Source organism: Oncorhynchus mykiss, chromosome 16 (genome assembly GCF_013265735.2).
Source record: "Oncorhynchus mykiss isolate Arlee chromosome 16, USDA_OmykA_1.1, whole genome shotgun sequence".
In the NCBI taxonomy this organism is placed as follows: domain Eukaryota; kingdom Metazoa; phylum Chordata; class Actinopteri; order Salmoniformes; family Salmonidae; genus Oncorhynchus; species Oncorhynchus mykiss.
Genome location: NC_048580.1, coordinates 5,031,771 through 5,056,836, shown reverse-complemented (window position 1 = coordinate 5,056,836; position 25,066 = coordinate 5,031,771). Strand labels below are relative to the sequence as shown.

Genomic DNA, 25,066 nt, shown 5'->3' with positions numbered 1-25,066 from the left:
TACAGCCCGATAGGATGCTCTCAATTGTACAATTAAAACACATACAGTGTTGATTTGGCAAATATTAAATGTGGCAACAATACGGTATGAAGGGAGATGGATCTTGTACGTGCTGGACATAACAATGGTTGGGTATTGGTACTATGGGTTGGGTATTGGGTACTATGGGTTGGGTATTGGGTACTATGAGGTTGGGTATTGGGTACTATGGGGTTTGGTATTGGGTACTATGGGGTTTGGTATTGGGTACTATGGGTTGGGTATTGGGTACTATGGGGTTGGGTATTGGTACTATGGGTTGGGTATTGGGTACTATGAGTTGGGTATTGGGTACTATGGGGTTGGGTATTGGGTACTATGGGGTTGGGTATTGGTACTATGGGGTTGGGTATTGGGTACTATGGGGTTGGGTATTGGGTACTATGAGTTGTCTGGCTACAGAAAGGGGGAGAACTCCTGAGAAGTGGTTGGGAAGTCAGTAGCATCCTATTGGTTCTCTGGACCCTGGGGTGGGGAGTACTAGTAGTCATGGCGATGATCCTAGAGCTTCCAAACTACTTGATCCTAATGTTCTATGAAACTGTGTTGACAGACACCCCAGACTATGGGGTTGGGTATTGGGTACTATGGGGTTGGGTATTGGGTACTATGGGTTGGGTATTGGGTACTATGGGGTTGGGTATTGGGTACTATGGTTGGGTATTGGGTACTATGGGTTGGGTATTGGGTACTATGGTTGGGTATTGGGTACTATGGTTGGGTATTGGGTACTATGGTTGGGTATTGGGTACTATGGTTGGGTATTGGGTACTATTGGTTCTCTGGACCCTGGGGTGGGGAGTACTAGTCGTCATGGTGATGATCCTAGAGCTTCCAAACTACTTGATCCTAATGTTCTATGAAACTGTGTTGACAGACACCCCCATACTATGGGGTTGGGTATTGGGTACTAGACGGTGGGGGGGGGGGGGCCTTTAACAGAATGTGACTGGCAGAACGGGTGTTGTCTGTAGAAGATGAGCACCAGGCAGAGCTAGTACTCCAGGATGCTTGGTAAAGGGTCCAAAGTTGACCATGACAGGAGTAGACGGGTTACTGAGGGTCCAAAGTTGACCATGACAGGAGTAGACGGGTTACTGAGGGTCCAAAGTTGACCGTGGCAGGAGTAGACGGGATACTGAGGGTCCAAAGTTGACCATGACAGGAGTAGACGGGATACTGAGGGTCCAAAGTTGACCATGACAGGAGTAGACGGGTTACTGAGGGTCCAAAGTTGACCATGACAGGAGTAGACGGGATACTGAGGGTCCAAAGTTGACCATGACAGGAGTAGACGGGTTACTGAGGGTCTAAAGTTGACCATGACAGGAGTAGACGGGATACTGAGGGTCCAAAGTTGACCATGACAGGAGTAGACGGGATACTGAGGGTCCAAAGTTGACCATGACAGGAGTAGACGGGATACTGAGGGTCCAAAGTTGACCAAGGTAATGTTTAAGGCCACATATTGGATGGTGTGAGGATTTAAAAATCAAATCAAATAAATTGTTATTTGTCACATACACATGCTTAGCAGATGTTAATGCGAGTGTAGCGAAATGCTTGTGCTTCTAGTTCCGACAATGCAGTAATAACCAACGAGTAATCTAACCTAACAATTCCAAAACTACTACCTTATAGACACAAGTGTAAAGGGATAAAGAATATGTACATAAAGATATATGAATGAGTGATGGTACAGAGCGGCATAGGCAAGATGCAGTAGATGGTATAGAGTACAGTATATACATATGAGATGAGTAATGTAGGGTATGTAAACATAAAAGTGGCATTGTTTAAAGTGGCTAGTGATACATTTATTACATAAAGATGGCAAGATGCAGTAGATGGTATAGAGGACAGTATATACATATGAGATGAGTAATGTAGGGTATGTTAACATAATATTAAGTGGCAAATAGGGGGACGAAAGCCACAGGTTCCTGAAAAGACTAAACCAACCAACGCTAATGCATAAAATGTGTAGGAGAGTTGGTGAAAGACACCGATTATTCAAACTCAAGGAAGAATACAGAACATATACCGTATAGGTACGGCCAAGTTTTCTGTACCCGATAGTGGCGGGTCTAGAGGAGACAGTCAGAGCGACAAGAGATCAGAAGGAGAGCCTTGCCACAGGAACAGAAACAGAATCTCACCAGCTATGAAAAGACAGCATATTATGTGTTGGAGCAGGAAGAGGCTGAGTTACCATGTCGCATGTAGCATATAGATTGGCGATACCGGGGCCATGCCATCACCACACGTGTCCCCGGGCTTGTACTGTTTGGACAAGTTCAAGGCTTACAGTGATGGTGTGACGTGGACAGTAGAGATATGCGCGGTAAGGGGGGCACGACCACAAGGCCGTACCGGAGGAAGAATTGCCCCAAGTGTAGTCACAAGGCTTGCAAACCCCAAGACACAGACTCAGGAAGAGGTTGAGTACTTGAATGTGTTAACTAGAGAGTTGTGTGAGTATAAAGATGAGAGACTAGTAGCAAGGCTAGTTATGCAGAGAGAAATAGAGGATGGAGTGACTGGTACGAGGAGAATTTTGCAAACACACAATCACCAGAAAAGACAGGGGAGGGAAGTTTCCGGTGGAGGTAAAGATGGAGAGGGGCAGAGGACCCCAGGGGGGGAGGGGAGGGGGGGTTTAGTGAGTCGTCTGCCACCTCCCCAACATCTCCTTTGGGGAGCCCGGTGCCGACCTAGAGCGGAAATAGAGCAGGCTTTGTGGGAAAGGGAAACGTTGGGAAATGAGAGAGCAAAAGTTTGGGAAAGAACTAGGGTGAAGAGAGCTCTCTACGAAGACCATGGGATTAATGTAACTCTGTTACGGTTGCAATTAAATAATCCAACACATTGAATCAGATAACGTACATACATAAAGTAACTGGAGATGATGACCCCATATCACCACGTCTGCCTAGAGATGGATATGGATAGATGGGAACATGTCAGATCTGGGGTGGGGATCTGGGAGCATTTTCTGGAAGTTTCTGAACCTAAGGCAGGAACCTGATGGGGAGGATGTACAGGTCACAGACACCCTGCTAGATGGCCTGGATCCACCGGGGGGAGGGGGGGGGGGGGGTTGTGCTACTGGGACCCTGATCCCAGTCCTGACTGAAAGTCCGCTGATTGGCTTGGACCCTCAGGTAACTGAGGATGGTGCTGTTGGAGCCTTCAACTGAACTATCACAGGAGAGCATCAGTTAAGGGAAAGGCCGAAGAGGACCTATCAGGAGATCAGTGTTGGTGGAAGGGAATAGATGGGCTAGGATAGAGGCTGACGAGCTAGAGGACCTATCAGGAGATCAGTGTTGGTGGAAGGGAACAGAAGGGCTAGGATAGAGGCTGACGAGCTAGAGGACCTATCAGGAGATCAGTGTTGGTGGAAGGGAATAGAAGGGCTAGGATAGAGGCTGACGAGCTAGAGGACCTATCAGGAGATCAGTGTTGGTGGAAGGGAACAGAAGGGCTAGGATAGAGGCTGACGAGCTAGAGGACCTATCAGGAGATCAGTGTTGGTGGAAGGGAACAGAAGGGCTAGGATAGAGGCTGACGAGCTAGAGGACCTATCAGGAGATCAGTGTTGGTGGAAGGGAATAGAAGGGCTAGGATAGAGGCTGACGAGCTAGAGGACCTATCAGTCAAAACAGCAGAAGCGTTGGAGATCTTAACAGAACTCCTGGCCTATAAGGCAAATAAAGGCCCTTGCTAAGCTAGACACTGAGACTCGGTTGGAGGGAGAAACTGAGGTTGAGTCACTGGATATACTGAGTTTTATTGACTCGTCAGGGGGAGGGCACTCCAGGTGTGATCCAGGTGAGGAGGGCATCTCCCCGGGATAAGGTTGTGTTTTGTTAGGGGTTTGAGTTACTTAAAACTGGCTGTTTTGATTTTATGTTTAAGTTTAAAAGGGAGAAGAAAATAATGATGACAAAATGAATGTTGAAAATGACAGGAAAAAAAGGTATGTTTAGATTTTTTATATTTGTTATATTTTAAGGAAAAATAAATGAAAAAATAAAGACAAGAAAATGGTGAAAAATTTAATTAAATGATAATTTATGTGTACTGGACTCTTGCAAGGAGAATGTGGACAATGGGGTATCAGGGAGATGGAAGTTTGGACAATATAGCTGACAGAGGATAAGGCCTATTTCAACGGATGCCGAGAGAACTATGAAAATCCCAGAGAGCCACCAATAGAGGGGCACGGGGGACCTGTCAACAGGGGATGTTCGCAAGTACAACAGGATGCAGGTGGAAAGTTTCATGTTAGGTTTACCTAGTGTTCAGGGTATGTTCATTCTAATTTTGAATTTGTTTAAATTTTATTTTACCTTTAATTAACTAGGCAAGTCAGTTTAAGAACAAATTCTTATTTTCAATGACGGCCTAGGAACAGTGGGTTAACTGCCTGTTCTGTCCTGATCCAAACCAATTCGGCAGTGTTTACCCTGAGAGTGTATTTACTTGGGGCACAACCTCTCATGTTAAAGTACGAACCGTACATGATGGAACAGGAAGAATGGTATATATTGATAACTCCAAGGGGAAACGTGTGTCCAGTGTGAGGGCAAGTCTAAAGAGTGTGAACGAGCCACAGGTCAAGGAAGAGGGTGTCGTGAATGAGCCTAGTCAATATGACCCGATTACTCCTCCAGAGCCCGGACAGAACTCTGGTAATGCTGAAAACAAGAAAGATCAAGAAGAAGAGGAAGAAGGGCAGGAAGAGGCCTCAACCACAAGCAGCTAGACAACAGCGAAACCCAGTCAATGGCAGAGAGGAAGTGACGGGTGAAGGTAGACTGTCAACAGATGATCCTCTGTCAGAGGGTGAAGGTAGACTGTAAACAGATGTTCCTCTGTCAGAGGGTGAAGGTAGACTGTCAACAGATGTTCCTCTGTCAGAGGGTGAAGGTAGACTGTAAACAGATGATCCTCTGTCAGAGGGTGAAGGTAGACTAAACAGATGTTCCTCTGTCAGAGGGTGAAGGTAGACTGTCAACAGATGTTCCTTTGTCGGAGGGTGAAGGTAGACTGTAAACAGATGTTCCCCTGTCGGAGAGTGAAGGTAGACTGTAAACAGATGATCCTCTGTCAGAAGGTGAAGGTAGACTGTAAACAGATGATCCTCTGTCAGAGGGTGAAGGTAGACTAAACAGATGTTCCTCTGTCAGAGGGTGAAGGTAGACTGTAAACAGATGATCCTCTGTCAGAGAGTGAAGGTAGACTGTCAACAGATGATCCTCTGTCAGAGGGTGAAGGTAGACTGTAAACAGATGTTCCTCTGTCAGAGTGTGAAGGTAGACTGTAAACAGATGATCCTCTGTCAGAGGGTGAAGGTAGACCGTAAACAGATGATCCTCTGTCAGAGGGTGAAGGTAGACTGTAAACAGATGATCCTCTGTCAGAGGGTGAAGGTAGACTGTAAACAGATGTTCCTCTGTCGGAGGGTGAAGGTAGACTGTAAACAGATGTTCCTCTGTCGGAGGGTGAAGGTAGACTGTAAACAGATGTTCCTCTGTCAGAGGGTGAAGGTAGACTGTCAACAGATGATCCTCTGTCAGAGGGTGGTGGTTCATGAAAAATCTATAAAATCCATCAGTTGTGAAGCTGTGGAACCAAAATACTGCAGAATTGTTGCTGGTTTTCATAATGAATGTATTTATTGAATCGAGGGTTATTAAGAAGTAAAGTAGCATTTTAACAACTAAAGGCTCAGGGGGTTCACCTTAGGTGTCCTGGGGCCAGACCATGTGACTCGTTTCAGGAAACTAGGCTATGTCGCAGGTCACTACTTTACCGGAGAGCTATTTAAACGTAAACATATTGTCACGATCGTCGTATGGAGTAGACCAAAGCGCAGCGCGGTTAGAATACAATCTTCCTTATTGAAGGAAGAACACAAAGAACACTTAAACAAAACGATAAGGCGACTGCTAACGAAACACACCGCTAACGCACAACATAACATAGACAATAACCCACCAAATACCCAAAGAAGATGGCTGCCTAAATATGGTTCCCAATCAGAGACAACGATAAACACCTGCCTCTAATTGAGAACCAATCTAGGCAACCATAGACATACATAAACACCTAGATGGTAAACAACCCCATAAATCTACAAAAAACCCTAGACAGTCCAAAAACCCTAGATGATACAAAAACACACATACCACCCTCGTCACACCCTGACCTAACCAAAATATATAAAGGAAAACAAAGAATACTCAGGTCAGGGCGTGACACACATATATATATATATATATATATATATATTTATTTTTTATCAAAATGCATTTTTTGGGGAGAAATACCTTCTGGAACATGTGAACTTTCAAGTGCCTTAATAACAAACGTGTATGCCATCTGTAAATATGAATAAAATTGTTAAATTACGAGCCTAGTTGGTTTAGCCACAGAAAAAGTCTGCAACGTTCCCACTAGCCATTATTGGCTGAGATAATGAGTGGGCTGGACATGCCGAGAGATGAGTTCGGATTGGACTGCCATATAGAGGCTTCTGTCTCTTTGAACTGCTCAGTGTGTGTATTAGGTAATCCTGTCTAATGTGGCTTTTAATTTTTTTTTATTATCTTGTAATAGAACTGCATAAGTGTTATTCTCCACTTTCTGGAGGACCGATTTTTGAAATCAGTGGAATTAGAGTATGACAGCTAAGGAAATGGAGAAAAAATGACATCTTCAAACTAAGGCATCCGTGACAGGGAGAATCGTTCATTCATGATGCATACGGGTAAGAAAGTCTAGCTAGATATATTTTCAGATATTACACGTTTCTAATTTTGACAGAAAGTCGTTTTCATTTCAAGTTAAAGTGTACTGTTAGCTAGCTAGCTAATGTTACGTGTATGATCTTATTATTCATATCTCAGAGCCATTTGATTTGTAAATTATAGCTTAATGTTAGCTAGCTTACATTGAACCTGGTTGGTTAGCTACCTGCAGATTCATCTCAGCGTAGTTACATCATGAGTTGGTATTGTGGTTCATTGTTCACCTAGCTAGCTAGCTACAGTGGGGCAAAAAAAGTATTTAGTCAGCCACCAAATGTGCAAGTTCTCCCACTTAAAAAGATGAGAGAGGCCTGTAATTTTCATCATCGGTACACTTCAACTATGACAGACAAAATGAGAAAAGAAATCCAGAAATTCACATTGTAGGATTTTTTATGAATTTATTTGCAAATTATGGTGGAAAATAAGTATTTGGTCAATAACAAAAGTTTATCTCAATACTTTGTTATATACCCTTTGTTGGCAATGACAGAGGTCAAACGTTTTCTGTAAGTCTTCAGAAGGTTTTCACACACTGTTGCTGGTATTTTGGCCCATTCCTCCATGCAGATCTCCTCTAGAGCAGTGATGTTTTGGGGCTGTTTTGGGGCTGTTGCTGGGCAACATGGACTTTCAACTCCCTACAAAGATGTTCTATGGGGTTGAGATCTGGAGACTGGCTAGTCCACTCCAGGACCTTGAAATGCTTCTTACAAAGCCACTCCTTCGTTGCCCGGGTGGTGTGTTTGGGATCATTGTCATGCTGAAAGACCCAGCCACGTTTCATCTTCAATGCCCTTGCTGATGGAAGGAGGTTTTCAATCAAAATCTCACGATACATGGCCCCATTCATTCTTTCCTTTACACGGATCAGTCGTCCTGGTCCCTTTGCAGAAAAACAGCCCCAAAGCATGATGTTTCCACCCCATGCTTCACAGTAGGTATGGTGTTCTTTGGATGCAACTCAGCATTCTTTGTCCTCCAAACACGACGAGTTGAGTTTTCACCAAAAAGTTATATTTTGGTTTCATCTGACCATATGACATTCTCCCAATCTTCTTCTGGATCATCCAAATGCTCTCTAGCAAACTTCAGACAGGCCTGGACATGTACTTGCTTAAGCAGGGTGACACGTCTGGCACTGCAGGATTTGAGTACCTGGCGGCGTAGTTTGTTACTGATGGTAGGCTTTGTTACTTTGGTCCCAGCTCTCTGCAGGTCATTCACTAGGTCATGTGGTTCTGGGATTTTTGCTCACTGTTCTTGTGATCATTTTGACCCCACGGGGTGACACAATTTAATTTTATTGACTGCAATTTGAATGCACAGAAATAACGTGATGAGATCCTGCGGCTCATTGTTGTTCCATTCATCCACCGCCTTTACCTCATGTTTCAGCATGATAATGCCCAGCCCCATGTCACAAAGATCTGTAGTCAATTCCTGTAAGCTGAAAATGTCCCAGTTCTTCCATGGCCTGCATACTCACCAGATATGACATCCCATTGACTGACTGGTTTTCTGATCCATGCCCCTACTTTTTTTTTAAGGTATCTGTGACCAACAGATGCATATCTGTATTCCCAGTCATGTGAAATCGATAGATTAGGGCCTAATTAATTTATTTAAATTGACTGATTTCCTTATATGAACTGTAACTCAGTGAAATCTTTGAAATTGTTGCATGCATATTTTTTTTCAGTGTATAAGACTGCTAAATAGTTATTTAAATTGTTAACCAATAGCTACTTGGAATATCTGCACGGATAATTTTTGCACTAATCTCTCATCACAAATACTTAATGTTAATGTTTATTATATGTCCCGTTGCCTTGTCACCTTGTTTTTAGAAGCAAATAATATTTGATTTGAGTCACCTGTGTCACTTTATCCCTACCTATATGTACATACCGAATCTACTTCAATTATCTCTTCCAATCAAATTGGTGTATAAAAGTAAAATTACTTGTGTTTCTTGTATTATTATTTTTCTTTCATTCTATTTTCTCTACTATTTGTATTTTCTCTCTGCATTGTTGGTAAGGGCCCGTTAGTAAGGATTTCACTGTTAGTCTACACCTGTTGTTGTTTGTGAAGCATGTGACACACTTAGTGATTGGCAGCATACTAAGCAGCGACAGCCTATCAGGAGATTGCAGGTGTGGCTAATTGGGGGGTGTGGCTTTCATGAGAGGGAACGTCATCTCAGTTAATGTGCTCAGTTATATTCTGTTCATAATGATTACACTTGTATACTGTTAGTTAAGTGCCTGTGATACCAAATATTTTATAGACAGTCACCATGCAATTCTCACTTTCCTACCAGACTGTCAGATCAGTGAATGTGATGGATTATCTACAGTAAGTTACTGTGAATTTTACAGTAACCCACTTGCAACTAGTTGATAGTAAGTTATAGAAAATTAAACATTAACTTATTGTGAACCAACTGCCGTTAAGCGACTGGAAAAAGCAGAGAAACCTCTTAACAGCTCTTGATTTCGTTTAAATTATTTTTTTCTTAGGTTCCCGTTCACGAAAATGGTTCGCTCCTACAGACAGTGAGTCACATGGCCATGGCTTGCGATATAAAACAGGCAAACAGGCATCGAGGCATTCAGTTACTGTTCGATTGAACGTTAGAATGGGCAAAACAAGTGACCTAAGCGACGATGGGCGTGGTATGATCGTCGGTGGCAGGCACGCCGGGTCAAGAATCGTGCAAACTAACAGGCGTGCCACAAACAGTCAAATAACAGCGTGTCATCTCGGAACGCACAACTCGTCGATCCTTGTCATGGATGGGCTATTGCAGCAGACGACCACACGGGACTCCACTCCTATCAACTAAACACAAGAAGAAGAAGCAGCAGCTACAGTGGACACGCCATCACCAACGCTGGACAATGAGGAGGAGAAATACATCTCCTGGTCTGACGAGTCCCACTTCCTGTTGCGTCATGCTGATGGCAGAGTCAGGTTTTGGCATCAGCAGCATGAGTCCATGGTCCCATCCTGCCTGGTGTCAACGGTACAGATTGGTGTTATAGCGCCAGGCACTATGAATCTGACAATGTTTATTTTATAGGCATTTTCCATGACGTTCGCAGAGATCATTTCATGGTAAACACTGTGCATGTAGTCGGCTGCGACATAACGCAACATAAAATTTAATCCCAGCCTATGTCTATAATATCTGTGTGTTTATTGGTAGATCATCTGTAGAGAATTTGATATCTGTGTGTTTTATCGGTAGGTCATCTATAGAGAATGTGACATGGACAAGTCGGGATCCATGAGCTCCTATGAGATGCGACTTGCTGTGGAGTCGGCAGGTATAGTTACACACACACACACACACACACACTATTGACTCTGCCGTCTTCCCTCGAAGGTTTTAAACTGAACAACAGGCTGAATCAGGTCCTGGTGGCTCGCTATGCTGAGAACGAGGCCATAGACTTTGACAACTTCATCTGCTGTCTGGTGAAACTGGAAGCCTTGTTTAGTAAGTACTGTACTGGTAGTTAATCAAGATGGATGTACTGTGTGTAGACCTAATGTATGCTAAACCAGTTACCTGGGCAACCGTTAATGCTTTAAAACCCTTCTTCTCATTGCACAAGTCGAGGTAGTCCCTCCTTGTTTTCTTCCATTTGGTGTCTAATCGACATGACACTGGTCATATCCAACAAAGTTATCATTCATAAATGTACTTACTATTGTAACAGGATCTTTCCAGCAGCTAGACACAGAGGGAGAAGGAGTGGCTGAGATGAACATCGCTGAGGTGAGTCCTTTATCTGAGATGAATATCGCTGAGGTGAGTCCTTTATCTGAGATGGGTCCTTCATCTGAGATGAATATCTCTGAGGTGGGTCCTTCATCTGAGATTAATATCTCTGAGGTGGATCCTGGATCTGAGATTAATATCTCTGAGGTGGGTCCTGGATCTGAGATTAATATCTCTGAGGTGGGTCCTGGATCTGAGATTAATGTATCTGAGGTGGGTCCTGGATCTGAGATGAATATCTCTGAGATGGGTCCTTCATCTGAGATGGGTCCTTCATTTGAGATGAATATCTCTGAGATGGGTCCTTCATCTGAGATGGGTCCTTCATCTGAGATGAATATCTGAGGTGGTTCCTGTATCTGAGATGAATCTCTCTGAGGTGGGTTCTGGATCTAAGATGAATATCTCTGAGCTGGGTCCTGGATCTGAGATGAATATCTTGAGGTGGGTTCTGCATCTGAGGTGGGTCCTGGATCTGAGATGAATATCTCTGAGGTGGGTCCTGGATCTGAGATGAATATCTCTGAGGTGGGTCCTACATCTGAGGTGAATATATCTGAGGTGGGTCCTACATCTGAGATGAATATCTCTGAGGTGGGTCCTGGATCTGAGATGAATATCTCTGAGGTGGGTCCTGGATCTGAGATGAATGTCTCTGAGGTGAGTCCTGGACATAAGATGAATATCTCTGAGGTGGGTTCTGGATCTAAGATGAATATCTCTGAGCTGGGTCCTGGATCTGAGATGAATATCTTGAGGTGGGTTCTGCATCTGAGGTGGGTCCTGGATCTGAGATGAATATCTCTGAGGTGGGTCCTGGATCTGAGATGAATATCTCTGAGGTGGGTCCTACATCTGAGGTGAATATATCTGAGGTGGGTCCTGGATCTGAGATGAATCTCTCTGAGGTGGGTCCTGGATCTGAGATGAATCTCTCTGAGGTGGGTCCTGGATCTGAGATGAATCTCTCTGAGGTGGGTCCTGGATCTGAGATGAATCTCTCTGAGGTGGGTCCTTCATCTGAGATGAATCTCTCTGAGGTGGGTCCTGGATCTGAGATGAATCTCTCTTGAGACATTCGACAAACTGACTTTTTTGGAAAGGTGGCAGTCTATGGCGGTACCACGTTGAAAGTCACAGCTCTTCAGTAAGGCCATTCTACTGACAATGTTTGTCTGTGGAGATTACATGGCTGTGTAATACACCTGTCAGCAACGGGTGTGGCTGAAATACCCGAATCCACTAATTTGAAGTAGTGTCCACATACTTTTGTGTAAATAGTACATATGTATATATATATATATATCTTTCTAATATCATTATTAGTTAACTTTTATTTATGTATTATTTATTTTATTATTGATGCACACACCATCTAATAGGATGCTAATAAAATAATTTAATACAAAATAAAAATGTAAATTTTCATGAAATAACTGTCACTAACAAAATACCGTTCTTGAACCATCTTTGGAAAAATTAAGATCTATTCTTGTATTTTGTCTTTGTTATTCCAAATCAAATAAATATGAGGTGATATATTATGTTTATATACAATTAACTAGGATAGTAACGCTTGCTTATGGAAATTGGCTATTATATGGGGAGTTGTATTTAGTTATATTTTAGGAGAAATTCAATGCCAACCTTTTCGAACACAGCATCCGACATGGTTGTGTTGGAAGCAGAATCGATGACGTCACTTCCCCCACGATATCTTTCGCGTGAACAGTAGATGGCGGTCATTTCATGGCTGAGAGAGAAGTGTGTCAGTAGGCTTCTGTAACTTGAGTCACGAATTGAAATGCAACTTGTTTTTGAGTTATAATGAAAACATTTGATTGTACGGTGAGTCATTTGTTATTTAATTGTAAATTGTACAGGTTACATGTGTTTGCCCCTCTCTGTGGAAATGGCTTTGAAGCACGGCCCCACAGGTTTTCAGTCACTCAATACAATTTTCAAATGTTTCTAATTTGCAAATCTCTCATTTACAATGAACTTTTAATATAACACAGTCATATGAATACTGTGCAAACTTAAACTGAGTAATTTACTTCCTTTTATAGTTATTATTGTATCACTGTATTCAGTAGCTGATAGGTTGGTTTTGCATCTGCAGTTTTTCTCTTGTTATGTCACTCACTCGCCAGGTTTCCATAGAAACGATGGCGACAGATTTTCATACGAATATTCTAACATATGCATTAATAAAATATGCACATTTTCCCCACCAGAGATGTGTTTCCATGCAAAATGACTTGGTGCGGATTTTTTTTAAATCTGTGCGAAATGATGTAGTGCACATAGAATACCTTTTTGCAGTTAATGTCCCACGTGCCGAATAAAAAAACACAAGTTAAATGGGTTTCCATATAATTTTCAAATGTTTTCCATTATATAGTGAATGTGCCCACTCCGGTATTGGCAGGTGTGCTCGAGCCAACAGTTCGCAGATACGATGTGGGTAGACTAGTCTACACGATGAGATTACTACGGACAAAAGAGCGAGATTATTTTTAATTTGTCAAACGGCAGCCAAGCATCGATCATCATGTCACCAGAATAAGACCCTGGATATTTATTAGAAATCAGCATCAAGCTCGTCACCATGCACTTTCACCACCCCTTGAAGTTCATCATAACTTGTTTCATCTGTAGCCTAATAAACTGCATGGTTTCCTGAGTCGTAGTTGGAGGACCACACAACATATCATCTCATGACTCCAAGTTTACTTCCTTCCATATGATGGTTATTGTATCAACAGTCGTGCATAAAAGCGTTTCCACCACCATTTATCGTATCATTTATTTTACTAACAGAAAAAAAAGTACTTTGGTTTGACAAAATGTTGAAAGTTTACCGAGAATTGAGCTGTTTCCAGCAGTTTATGACCTTGTTTAATCCGACATGTAGGTCTACTTTACTCGCATAAAAAGGTTGAATGGAAATCGGCCTATCCCATCCATATCATTCAATACCCACTGCACAGGAATGGGAAAAGTACCCAATTGTCTTACTTGAGTAAAAGTAAAGATACCTTAATATAAAGTTACTCAAGTTATTGTGAAAGTCACCGAGTAAAATACTACTTGAGTAAAAGTTTAAAAGTATTTGGTTTTAAATATACTTAACCATGCACTATGCAGAAATCCCTCTGCTATTTCCTGTTTCCTAAAATTCAAATAGCTTGCTTAATTTCAGTTTATGTGGCAAAACAAGCAAGTACAGTGGTGAGAATCCTTATACCATCTAAATGGTATAAATATATTTTCCATAAACACAAATATTGTATTTTCTGTTGTTTTGAAGCTGGTGTACAAAACTGAACGTAAAAGACACAAAAACAAAACTTAAGAACAGGGAAGCATAGAAATAGCGCACATAGAACAGATCTACCGCTTCGTACACTTGGGTTTCAATGAGAACGACAGATCTATAACTCACATGTCTATATGAAAGTTTGCAGCTTTAAGTATCCCTAAGTAAATGTATTTGCTCAAAAATACTTAATAAGTATCAAAAGTAAAAGTGTAAATAATTGGAAACCAGATGGCACAATTGTTGTCTCCCAACACAAAGTATTTGTGTTTAGTGAGTCTGCCAGATCAGAGGCAGTATAGATGACCAGGGATGTTCTCTGTTTAGTGAGTCCGCCAGATCAGAGGCAGTAGAGATGACCAGGGATGTTCTCTGTTTAGTGAGTCCTCCAGATCAGAGGCAGTAGAGATGACCAGGGATGTTCTCTGTTTAGTGAGTCCTCCAGATCAGAGGCAGTAGAGATGACCAGGGAGCTTCTCTGTTTAGTGAGTCCTCCAGATCAGAGGCAGTAGAGATGACCAGTGATGTTCTCTGTTTAGTGAGTCTGCCAGATCAGAGGCAGTAGAGATGACCAGTGATGTTCTCTGTTTAGTGAGTCTGCCAGATCAGAGGCAGTAGAGATGACCAGTGATGTTCTCTGTTTAGTGAGTCTGCCAGATCAGAGGCAGTAGAGATGACCAGTGATGTTCTCTGTTTAGTGAGTCTGCCAGATCAGAGGCAGTAGAGACGACCAGGGATGTTCTCTGTTTAGTGAGTCCGCCAGATCAGAGGCAGTAGAGATGACCAGTGATGTTCTCTGTTTACTGAGTCCTCCAGATCAGAGGCAGTAGAGATGACCAGGGAGCTTCTCTGTTTAGTGAGTCCGCCAGATCAGAGGCAGTAGAGATGACCAGGGATGTTCTCTGTTTAGTGAGTCTGCCAGATCAGAGGCAGTAGAGATGACCAGGGATGTTCTCTGTTTAGTGAGTCTGCCAGATCAGAGGCAGTAGAGATGACCAGGGAGCTTCTCTGTTTAGTGAGTCTGCCAGATCAGAGGCAGTAGAGATGACCAGGGATGTTCTCTGTTTAGTGAGTCTGCCAGATCAGAGGCAGTAGAGATGACCAGTGATGTTCTCTGTTTAGTGAGTCCGCCAGATCAGAGGCAGTAGAGATGACCAGGGAGCTTCTCTGTTTAGTGAGTCTGCCAGATCAGAGGCAGTAGAGATGACCAGTGATGTTCTCTTTTTAGTGAGTCCTCCAGATCAGAGGCAGTATAGATGACCAGGGATGTTCTGTTTAGTGAGTCCACCAGATCAGAGGCAGTAGAGATGACCAGGGAGCTTCTCTGTTTTCTGAGTCTGCCAGATCAGAGGCAGTATAGATGACCAGGGATGTTCTGTTTAGTGAGTCCACCAGATCAGAGGCAGTAGAGATGACCAGGGAGCTTCTCTGTTTAGTGAGTCCTCCAGATCAGAGGCAGTAGAGATGACCAGGGAGCTTCTCTGTTTAGTGAGTCTGCCAGATCAGAGGCAGTAGAGATGACCAGTGATGTTCTATTTTTAGTGAGTCCTCCAGATCAGAGGCAGTATAGATGACCAGGGATGTTCTGTTTAGTGAGTCCACCAGATCAGAGGCAGTAGAGATGACCAGGGAGCTTCTCTGTTTAGTGAGTCTGCCAGATCAGAGGCAGTATAGATGACCAGGGATGTTCTCTGTTTAGTGAGTCCGCCAGATCAGAGGCAGTAGAGATGACCAGGGATGTTCTCTGTTTACTGAGTCCTCCAGATCAGAGGCAGTAGAGATGACCAGGGATGTTCTCTGTTTAGTGAGTCCGCCAGATCAGAGGCAGTAGAGATGACCAGGGATGTTCTCTGTTTGGTAAGTCCTCCAGATCAGAGGCAGTAGGGATGACCAGGGATGTTCTCTGTTTAGTGAGTCCTCCAGATCAGAGGCAGTATAGATGACCAGTGATGTTCTCTGTTTAGTGAGTCCGCCAGATCAGAGGCAGTAGAGATGACCAGGGATGTTCTCTGTTTAGTGAGTCTGCCAGATCAGAGGCAGTATAGATGACCAGGGAGCTTCTCTGTTTAGTGAGTCTGCCAGATCAGAGGCAGTAGAGATGACCAGGGAGCTTCTCTGTTTAGTGAGTCTGCCAGATCAGAGCCAGTATAGATGACCAGGGATGTTCTCTGTTTAGTGAGTCTGCCAGATCAGAGGCAGTAGAGATGACCAGGGAGCTTCTCTGTTTAGTGAGTCTGCCAGATCAGAGGCAGTAGAGATGACCAGGGAGCTTCTCTGTTTAGTGAGTCTGCCAGATCAGAGGCAGTATAGATGACCAGGGATGTTCTGTTTAGTGAGTCCACCAGATCAGAGGCAGTAGAGATGACCAGGGAGCTTCTCTGTTTAGTGAGTCTGCCAGATCAGAGGCAGTATAGATGACCAGGGATGTTCTCTGTTTAGTGAGTCCGCCAGATCAGAGGCAGTAGAGATGACCAGGGATGTTCTCTGTTTACTGAGTCCTCCAGATCAGAGGCAGTAGAGATGACCAGGGATGTTCTCTGTTTAGTGAGTCCTCCAGATCAGAGGCAGTATAGATGACCAGTGATGTTCTCTGTTTAGTGAGTCTGCCAGATCAGAGGCAGTATAGATGACCAGGGATGTTCTCTGTTTAGTGAGTCCGCCAGATCAGAGGCAGTAGAGATGACCAGGGATGTTCTCTGTTTACTGAGTCCTCCAGATCAGAGGCAGTAGAGATGACCAGGGATGTTCTCTGTTTACTGAGTCCTCCAGATCAGAGGCAGTAGAGATGACCAGTGATGTTCTCTGTTTAGTGAGTCTGCCAGATCAGAGGCAGTAGAGATGACCAGTGATGTTCTCTGTTTAGTGAGTCTGCCAGATCAGAGGCAGTAGAGATGACCAGTGATGTTCTCTGTTTAGTGAGTCTGCCAGATCAGAGGCAGTAGAGATGACCAGTGATGTTCTCTGTTTAGTGAGTCTGCCAGATCAGAGGCAGTAGAGATGACCAGTGATGTTTTCTTGATAAGTGTGTAAATGGGACCATTTCCCTGTCCTGCTAAGCGTTCATTCAAAATGAACTTTTGGGTGTCAGGGAAAATGTATGGAGTAAAATGTACGCTATTGTAATTAGGAATGTAGTGACGCAAAAGTCAAAGTTGTCCAAAAATTATAAATAGTGAAGTAATATACAGAAAACTGCATAAGTACTAGTCTACTTTAAAGTATTTTTTTGTTAATTAATTAGCCTACGTTATACCACTGCCACTACAACTCTCCAGCATCGGTCACGAAAACCTGACCCTACTGTAGCTATCGAGACTACTCTAGCATAGATTACAACATAATACCCATAAAACCTAGCGGTCAAACAAGGAAATGGTTCCAATCTTTTTTCCACCATTCATTTTTCCCATTGGGGATAATAGAAACGCTTAAAATAAGGGACGTGTTTTGTGGAGTCTTACACTGGCGTGATGTTTTAATAACCGTGTAAATCTCTCTAGGACAAGGTGGCTTTTATCAATATATTAGTCTGTATTTACCCCCCCCCCCAAATTAAATGCTAATTAACTGCTAATGTGGCTATCATAAAGAACTACATATGCCATGATGATCTGGATGAGACTGACGAATTGAGGCAAAGGTAAGAACCTGGATGAACTATCTAATGTTAGCTAAATGTAGTAGGGAATAAATAGGCTATATTTCTTTAAATTAACAATTCTGTGAACTGTCTTGTGCAAGTTTTAAATTGACACAATACCTGTTAGTAAAGGTGTCAGCTAGAGATGACATGCAGGAGCATGCTGGGATTTGTAGTTTTGCAAGATGTTTACTTTGATGCTAATTGGCATTTTCGAATCTGAGTGTAAATAGAGCCGAATATATTAACAAAAGTCACCTTTGTCCGAAATAGATTTACATGGTTATCAAAACTACAGGCCAGGCCTACACGAAACACAGCCTTTATGTTAAATGTTTGTAAAATCCCCTATGGGAAAAAGTATTGGAACCATTTTCCTGATTGACCGCAAGGTTTCATGGGTATTGTGACATCTCCACTGTGGTGCTCTATCAGACCTCCTAGCTATTCACAATGAAGCACTCCAATGACCGAGAGAGAATATGCAATGAGCTGAGCTCATCCCAGCTGTGGTCTACGGTGAGTGGAGATGGGCTACAGAGTGGAGTCCACATATATTTTGACTGGCACAAACGTTTTACCCTGACATGCCTTTATCACGGTTCTCCCGTGACCGTGAATGCAAGGATCTTTTTTTTTTTATCAGGTTAAAGAGGTCGAAAGGATTTATTTTTGTATCAGGTTTACGTGATTTGATTTTGGTAGCCTAATTCTGCAGCAACAACTCCGGAGGCGCTTTTTAACTTCCAAGACGCGCTGTGCGTTCCTCTTCCAAAGATCAACATGATGTCTGCCATAGATACGGGTACATCTGTGTACCAACCAGCACAACTACTGAACTGGATCTATATGTCTCTACAAGACTCCCACCAGACCAATGACTTCGAAGCGTTCGGACCGGATTCTGAGAGTTCTCCACCGGACTCCGCTGCTGCTGTCGACCTGAGCTCTGCGCTCAACTCAAACTATCTTAACAATTTCTTGCAACTTCAGAGGAATGAGGTAAAGTTGTGAAAAGTTTATTTAAAAAAAAAACCAACTATGAAATATGTGATTTGCACAAACTGCACAGTGTGTCATGCTTTGATTGAACTTTGATTGAACTTCATCCAATATTGTATTCTGTCATTCATAGAACAATTATAATGTTGTCATTGCAACGAACACTTTTAACCATATATTTTTTGTTGTCTCAAGTTGAACATAAAAGCTGTATACTGTATGCTTACCCCATTCACGTGAATCATGCACAGATATGTTCTTATATCATTTGCTTTTGATTATAATAATAATTATACTCAACCCATAAGGCTACAAATCTTACGGTCCCATTTTAAGAATGAAAGCAGAGCCCCTGCGGTCTAAGGCACTGCATCTCAGTGCTAGAGGCGTCACTGCAGACCCATGGTTCGAATCCAGGCTGTATCACAACCAGCTGTGATTGGGAGTCCCATAAGGCGGCGCACAGTTGGCACAGCGTCGTCTGGGTTTTCCCGGGGTAGGCCGTCATTGTAAATAAGAATTTGTTATTAACTGACTAGACTAGTTAAATAAAGGTTCAATTTAGAAGTAATTAGAATAATTTACCAATCCAATGTGCCATCCTACATATTTTAATGCATGACCCACTTGCAATATTATTTTAGTTGGACGTACAGCAACGTACAGTAATATACAGTAACGTACAGTAACATACAGTAACGTACAGTAACGTAGAGTAACGTACAGTAAACGTACAGTAACATACAGTAAACGTACAGTAACGTACAGTAACACAGTAAGCGTACAGTAAATGTACAGTAACACAGTAAACGTACAGTAACAGAGTAACGTACAGTAAACGTACAGTAACGTACAGTAATGTACATTAAACGTTCAGTAAACGTACAGTAACGTACAGTAAACGTACAGTAACGTACAGTAAACGTACAGTTAACGTACAGTAACATACAGTCAATGTACAGTAACGTACAGTAATGTACATTAAACGTTCAGTAACGTACAGTAACGTTCAGTAAACGTACAGTAACGTACAGTAACGTACAGTAACATACAGTAACATACATTAAACGTTCAGTTAACGTACAGTAACGTACAGTAAACGTACAGTAACGTACAGTAACGTACATTAAACGTTCAGTAACGTACAGTAACGTACAGTAACGTACATTAAACGTTCAGTAAACGTACAGTAACGTACAGTAAAGTACAGTAACATATAGTAAACGTACAGTAAACGTACAGTAACGTTCAGTAACGTTCAGTAAACGTACAGTAACGTACAGTAAAGTACAGTAACATACAGTAAACGTACAGTAAACGTACAGTAACGTACAGTAACGTACAGTAAAGTACAGTAACATACAGTAACGTTCAGTAACGTACATTAAACGTTCAGTAAACGTACAGTAACGTTCAGTAAACGTACAGTAACGTAAAGTAACGTAGAGTAACGTACAGTAAACGTACAGTAACATACAGTAACATACATTAAACGTTCAGTTAACGTACAGTAACGTACAGTAACGTACAGTAGCGTACAGTAAACGTACAGTAGCGTACAGTAACGTAAAGTAACGTACAGTAACGTACATTAAACGTACAGTAACGTTCAGTAAACGTACAGTAACGTAAAGTAATGTACAGTAACATACAGTAACGTACATTAAACGTACAGTAACGTACAGTAACGTACAGTGACATACATTAAACATTCAGTAAATGTACAGTAACGTACAGTAAACGTACAGTAACGTAAAGTAACATACAGTAACGTACAGTAACGTACATTAAACGTACAGTAACATATAGTAACGTACAGTAACGTACATTAAACGTACAGTAACATAGAGTAACGTACAGTAACGTACAGTAACGTACATTAAACGTACATTAAACGTACAGTAACATATAGTAAACGTACAGTAACATATAGTAACGTACATTAAACGTACATTAAACGTACAGTAACGTACAGTAACGTACAGTGACATACATTAAACATTCAGTAAATGTACAGTAACGTTCAGTAAACGTACAGTAACGTAAAGTAACATACAGTAACGTACAGTAACATACAGTAAACGTACAGTAAACGTACAGTAACGTACAGTAACGTACAGTAAAGTACAGTAACATACAGTAACGTTCAGTAACGTACATTAAACGTTCAGTAAACGTACAGTAACGTTCAGTAAACGTACAGTAACGTAAAGTAACGTAGAGTAACGTACAGTAAACGTACAGTAACATACAGTAACATACATTAAACGTTCAGTTAACGTACAGTAACGTACAGTAACGTACAGTAGCGTACAGTAAACGTACAGTAGCGTACAGTAACGTAAAGTAACGTACAGTAACGTACATTAAACGTACAGTAACGTTCAGTAAACGTACAGTAACGTAAAGTAATGTACAGTAACATACAGTAACGTACATTAAACGTACAGTAACGTACAGTAACGTACAGTGACATACATTAAACATTCAGTAAATGTACAGTAACGTACAGTAAACGTACAGTAACGTAAAGTAACATACAGTAACGTACAGTAACGTACATTAAACGTACAGTAACATATAGTAACGTACAGTAACGTACATTAAACGTACAGTAACATAGAGTAACGTACAGTAACGTACAGTAACGTACATTAAACGTACAGTAACATATAGTAAACGTACAGTAACATATAGTAACGTACATTAAACGTACATTAAACGTACAGTAACGTACAGTAACGTACAGTGACATACATTAAACATTCAGTAAATGTACAGTAACGTTCAGTAAACGTACAGTAACGTAAAGTAACATACAGTAACGTACAGTAACGTACATTAAACGTACAGTAACATATAGTAACGTACAGTAACGTACATTAAACGTACAGTAACATAGAGTAACGTACAGTAACGTACAGTAACGTACATTAAACGTACATTAAACGTACAGTAACATATAGTAAACGTACAGTAACATATAGTAACGTACATTAAACGTACATTAAACGTACAGTAACATATAGTAAACGTACAGTAACATATAGTAAACGTACAGTAACATATAGTAACGTACAGTAACATACAGTAAACATACAGTAACATATAGTAACGTACAGCAACGTACAGTAAACGTACAGTAACGTACATTAAACGTTCAGTAAACGTTCAGTAAACGTACAGTAACGTACAGTAAACGTACAGTAAATCCCTAGCTCTGACATACCTGCCTCCATTGGGCCACAACAGTGTGGTGACTGGTGATTAGCTGCATGTAGGCTATAGTATGAATGAGCCCCTCTTACACAGTACATAGTGCCTGGTGTGTGTTGAGACCGTTCTGCCAGGGGGAGGTAGGGCAGGTTGAAAAAGTCTAACGTCCCAAACGGCACTCTATTCCCTAAGTAGAGCACTATTTTTGACCGGGGACCGTAGGGCTACGGTCAAAAGTAGTGCACTATATAGGCAATAGGGTGCCGTTTGGGACGTAGACCCTATGCAATGTTTCTACACTGCAATGGGGCCTGCTGACGCTGGTGGTGGTGTCTCAATTTGATTACCATCCCTCTCAGGAGAAGTCAGGAGAAGTCTGACACATAGACCGGTACAGTATGTCAAGTAGAATACCACATTCATCCGGCGCGGTGAGGAAGAAACTAGGATTTTATTTGGCTTGTGAGATATGCTACAGAAAGCTAGGCTGTATCTTATTCGCTTATTCGGGGTGTCGCAAAAAAACATCAACGTGAAGTTTCTAGAAGCATATCAAATTTGGTGTCAAATGAAAGTCAAATCAAGGCATCCGTTCAACCATTTTCCAACCTAAAATAAAACAGATTTATGGTGACACAGATGGAAAAGGGGTCTTGAAAAACATCTAGTAGAAAAAGTAAGGTATAAAAAATGTAAGGTACTAAAAGTAAGGTATTAAAAGTAAGGTACTAAAAGTAAGGTATTAAAAGTAAGGTATTAAAAGTAAGGTACTAAAAGTAAGGTACTAAAAGTAAGGTACTAAAAGTAAGGTACTAAAAGTAAGGTATTAAAAGTAAGGTATTAAAAGTAAGGTACTAAAAGTAAGGTATTAAAAGTAAGGTACTAAAAGTAAGGTACTAAAAGTAAGGTACTAAAAGTAAGGTATTAAAAGTAAGGTACTAAAAGTAAGGTATTAAAAGTAAGGTATTAAAAGTAAGGTACTAAAAGTAAGGTACTAAAAGTAAGGTATTAAAAGTAAGGTACTAAAAGTAAGGTATTAAAAGTAAGGTATTAAAAGTAAGGTATTAAAAGTAAGGTACTAAAAGTAAGGTACTAAAAGTAAGGTATTAAAAGTAAGGTACTAAAAGTAAGGTATTAAAAGTAAGGTACTAAAAGTAAGGTATTAAAAGTAAGGTATTAAAAGTAAGGTACTAAAAGTAAGGTACTAAAAGTAAGGTACTAAAAGTAAGGTACTAAAAGTAAGGTATTAAAAGTAAGGTATTAAAAGTAAGGTACTAAAAGTAAGGTATTAAAAGTAAGGTATTAAAAGTAAGGTACTAAAAGTAAGGTATTAAAAGTAAGGTACTAAAAGTAAGGTATTAAAAGTAAGGTACTAAAAGTAAGGTATTAAAAGTAAGGTATTAAAAGTAAGGTACTAAAAGTAAGGTACTAAAAGTAAGGTATTAAAAGTAAGGTACTAAAAGTAAGGTATTAAAAGTAAGGTACTAAAAGTAAGGTATTAAAAGTAAGGTATTAAAAGTAAGGTATTAAAAGTAAGGTATTAAAAGTAAGGTATTAAAAGTAAGGTATTAAAAGTAAGGTATTATTGTTAAAGGTATCAGAAATAAATACAAAAGAAACATAATCATTTTGAAGTAAAGACTCCTGACAACTAATATCAACATTTATATTTAGTTTTGCAGAAATTATTTTTTGAGTTCTGTAAGTTTAAAAAAATATTATCTAAGGTCTTGTCATTCTGTGAACCAAAAACCCACATATTTTAAAGATATTTTCTAATTTCTCTCCCTTATGAGGAGGGAGGATCATGAAAGTTCAACATTTTTTTTTTTTACTGATATCAAGTTTTTTTCTGAATTTTTAAATTACTAAAATGCTTCACTCTGTTACCAAAATGGGAACAGAGTGACTGAAAAATAAGTTACACAATGACTGCAATTGAATTGGCCAAATCATAGTAGTCACAAACCACAATTGCAGTATAGCACATTACAGTATAGTAGAGTTCAGTAGAGTTCAGTAGAGTATAGTTCCGTAGAGTTCAGTAGAGTACAGTAGAGTACAGTACAGTACAGTAGAGTCCAGTACAGTATAGTATAGTTCCTTAGTGCATAGTTCAGTAGAGTATAGTTCAGTAGAGTATAGTAGAGTTCAGTAGAGTTCAGTACAGTATAGTTCAGTAGAGTATAGTAGAGTTCAGTAGAGTTCAGTACAGTATAGTTCAGTACAGTAGAGTTCAGTTCAGTACAGTAGAGTCCAGTACAGTACAGTATAGTTCCTTAGTGCATAGTTCAGTAGAGTATAGTTCAGTAGAGTATAGTACAGTATAGTTCAGTACAGTAGAGTTCAGTTCAGTACAGTAGAGTCCAGTACAGTACAGTATAGTTCCTTAGTGCATAGTTCAGTAGAGTATAGTTCAGTAGAGTATAGTAGAGTTCAGTAGAGTATAGTTCAGTAGAGTATAGTTCAGTAGAGTATAGTACAGTAGAGTATAGTAGAGTTCAGTAGAGTTCAGTACAGTATAGTTCAGTAGAGTATAGTAGAGTTCAGTAGAGTATAGTTCAGTAGAGTAGAGTTCAGTTCAGTACAGTATAGTTCCTTAGTGCATAGTTCAGTAGAGTATAGTTCAGTAGAGTATAGTACAGTAGAGTTCAGTAGAGTATAGTTCAGTAGAGTATAGTTCAGTAGAGTATAGTAGAGTTCAGTAGAGTTCAGTACAGTATAGTTCCTTAGTGCATAGTTCAGTAGAGTATAGTTCAGTAGAGTATAGTACAGTAGAGTATAGTAGAGTTCAGTAGAGTTCAGTACAGTATAGTTCAGTAGAGTATAGTAGAGTTCAGTAGAGTTCAGTACAGTATAGTTCAGTGGCAATTGTTAAAAGTAAACTTTTGCATATACTGTAGGTGTAAGGTGTGTTTAACTTTGCGATCAATGGTAATTTGCTCGGCGTACATTTTTTAAAGTGTAAAAGTGAGTCTCAGCGTCACCCTGTCACTGTGTAATTGCCCATTTCATACATGCTTGAATGTGTTCTAGTAGCTGTCATGATTAAGACAGTGGAGTTATGACGATATCCACGAGAGCATTCAGTAAATACTTGATTCTATATGCTGTTTGAAGTTGTAGTATGACCCATGGTTAGTGTATGACCCATGGTTAGTGTATGACCCATGGTTAGTGTATGACCCATGGTTAGTGTATGACCCATGGTTAGTGTATGACCCATGGTTAGTGTA

At 40.9% G+C, this 25,066-nt stretch overlaps 2 protein-coding genes across 2 annotated transcripts in view; both read left to right on the top strand.

Moving 5' to 3' along the window:
• The first annotated feature begins 10,083 nt into the window (after nt 1–10,083).
• LOC110492792 (S-antigen protein-like) lies at nt 10,084–10,995 on the top strand. The gene is made up of 3 exons (XM_021567272.2): nt 10,084–10,192; nt 10,252–10,365; nt 10,589–10,995. Exons 1-3 carry the CDS (start codon nt 10,135–10,137, stop codon nt 10,993–10,995), a joined length of 579 nt encoding a protein of 192 aa, XP_021422947.2. The 5' UTR covers nt 10,084–10,134.
• A 7,037-nt stretch (nt 10,996–18,032) lies between these two features.
• Nucleotides 18,033–25,066, top strand: part of LOC118939500 (zinc finger CCHC domain-containing protein 24-like) — a 46,260-nt gene continuing 39,226 nt past the window's right edge. Inside the window, exon 1 of the mRNA XM_036945993.1 lies at nt 18,033–18,614. Within this exon, the coding sequence (XP_036801888.1) occupies nt 18,396–18,614 (219 nt within the window). The 5' untranslated portion in view covers nt 18,033–18,395. The remainder of the gene's footprint in view (nt 18,615–25,066) is intronic.

Bases quoted from the DNA above. Each gene is read 5' to 3' on its own strand.
- LOC110492792 (XM_021567272.2), top strand. From the start codon at position 10,135: ATGGACAAGTCGGGATCCATGAGCTCCTATGAGATGCGACTTGCTGTG. The intron at 10,193-10,251 runs GTATAGTTACAC...CTTCCCTCGAAG, and splicing joins ACTTGCTGTGGAGTCGGCAG to GTTTTAAACTGAACAACAGG. The intron at 10,366-10,588 runs GTAAGTACTGTA...CTATTGTAACAG, and splicing joins GAAACTGGAAGCCTTGTTTA to GATCTTTCCAGCAGCTAGAC.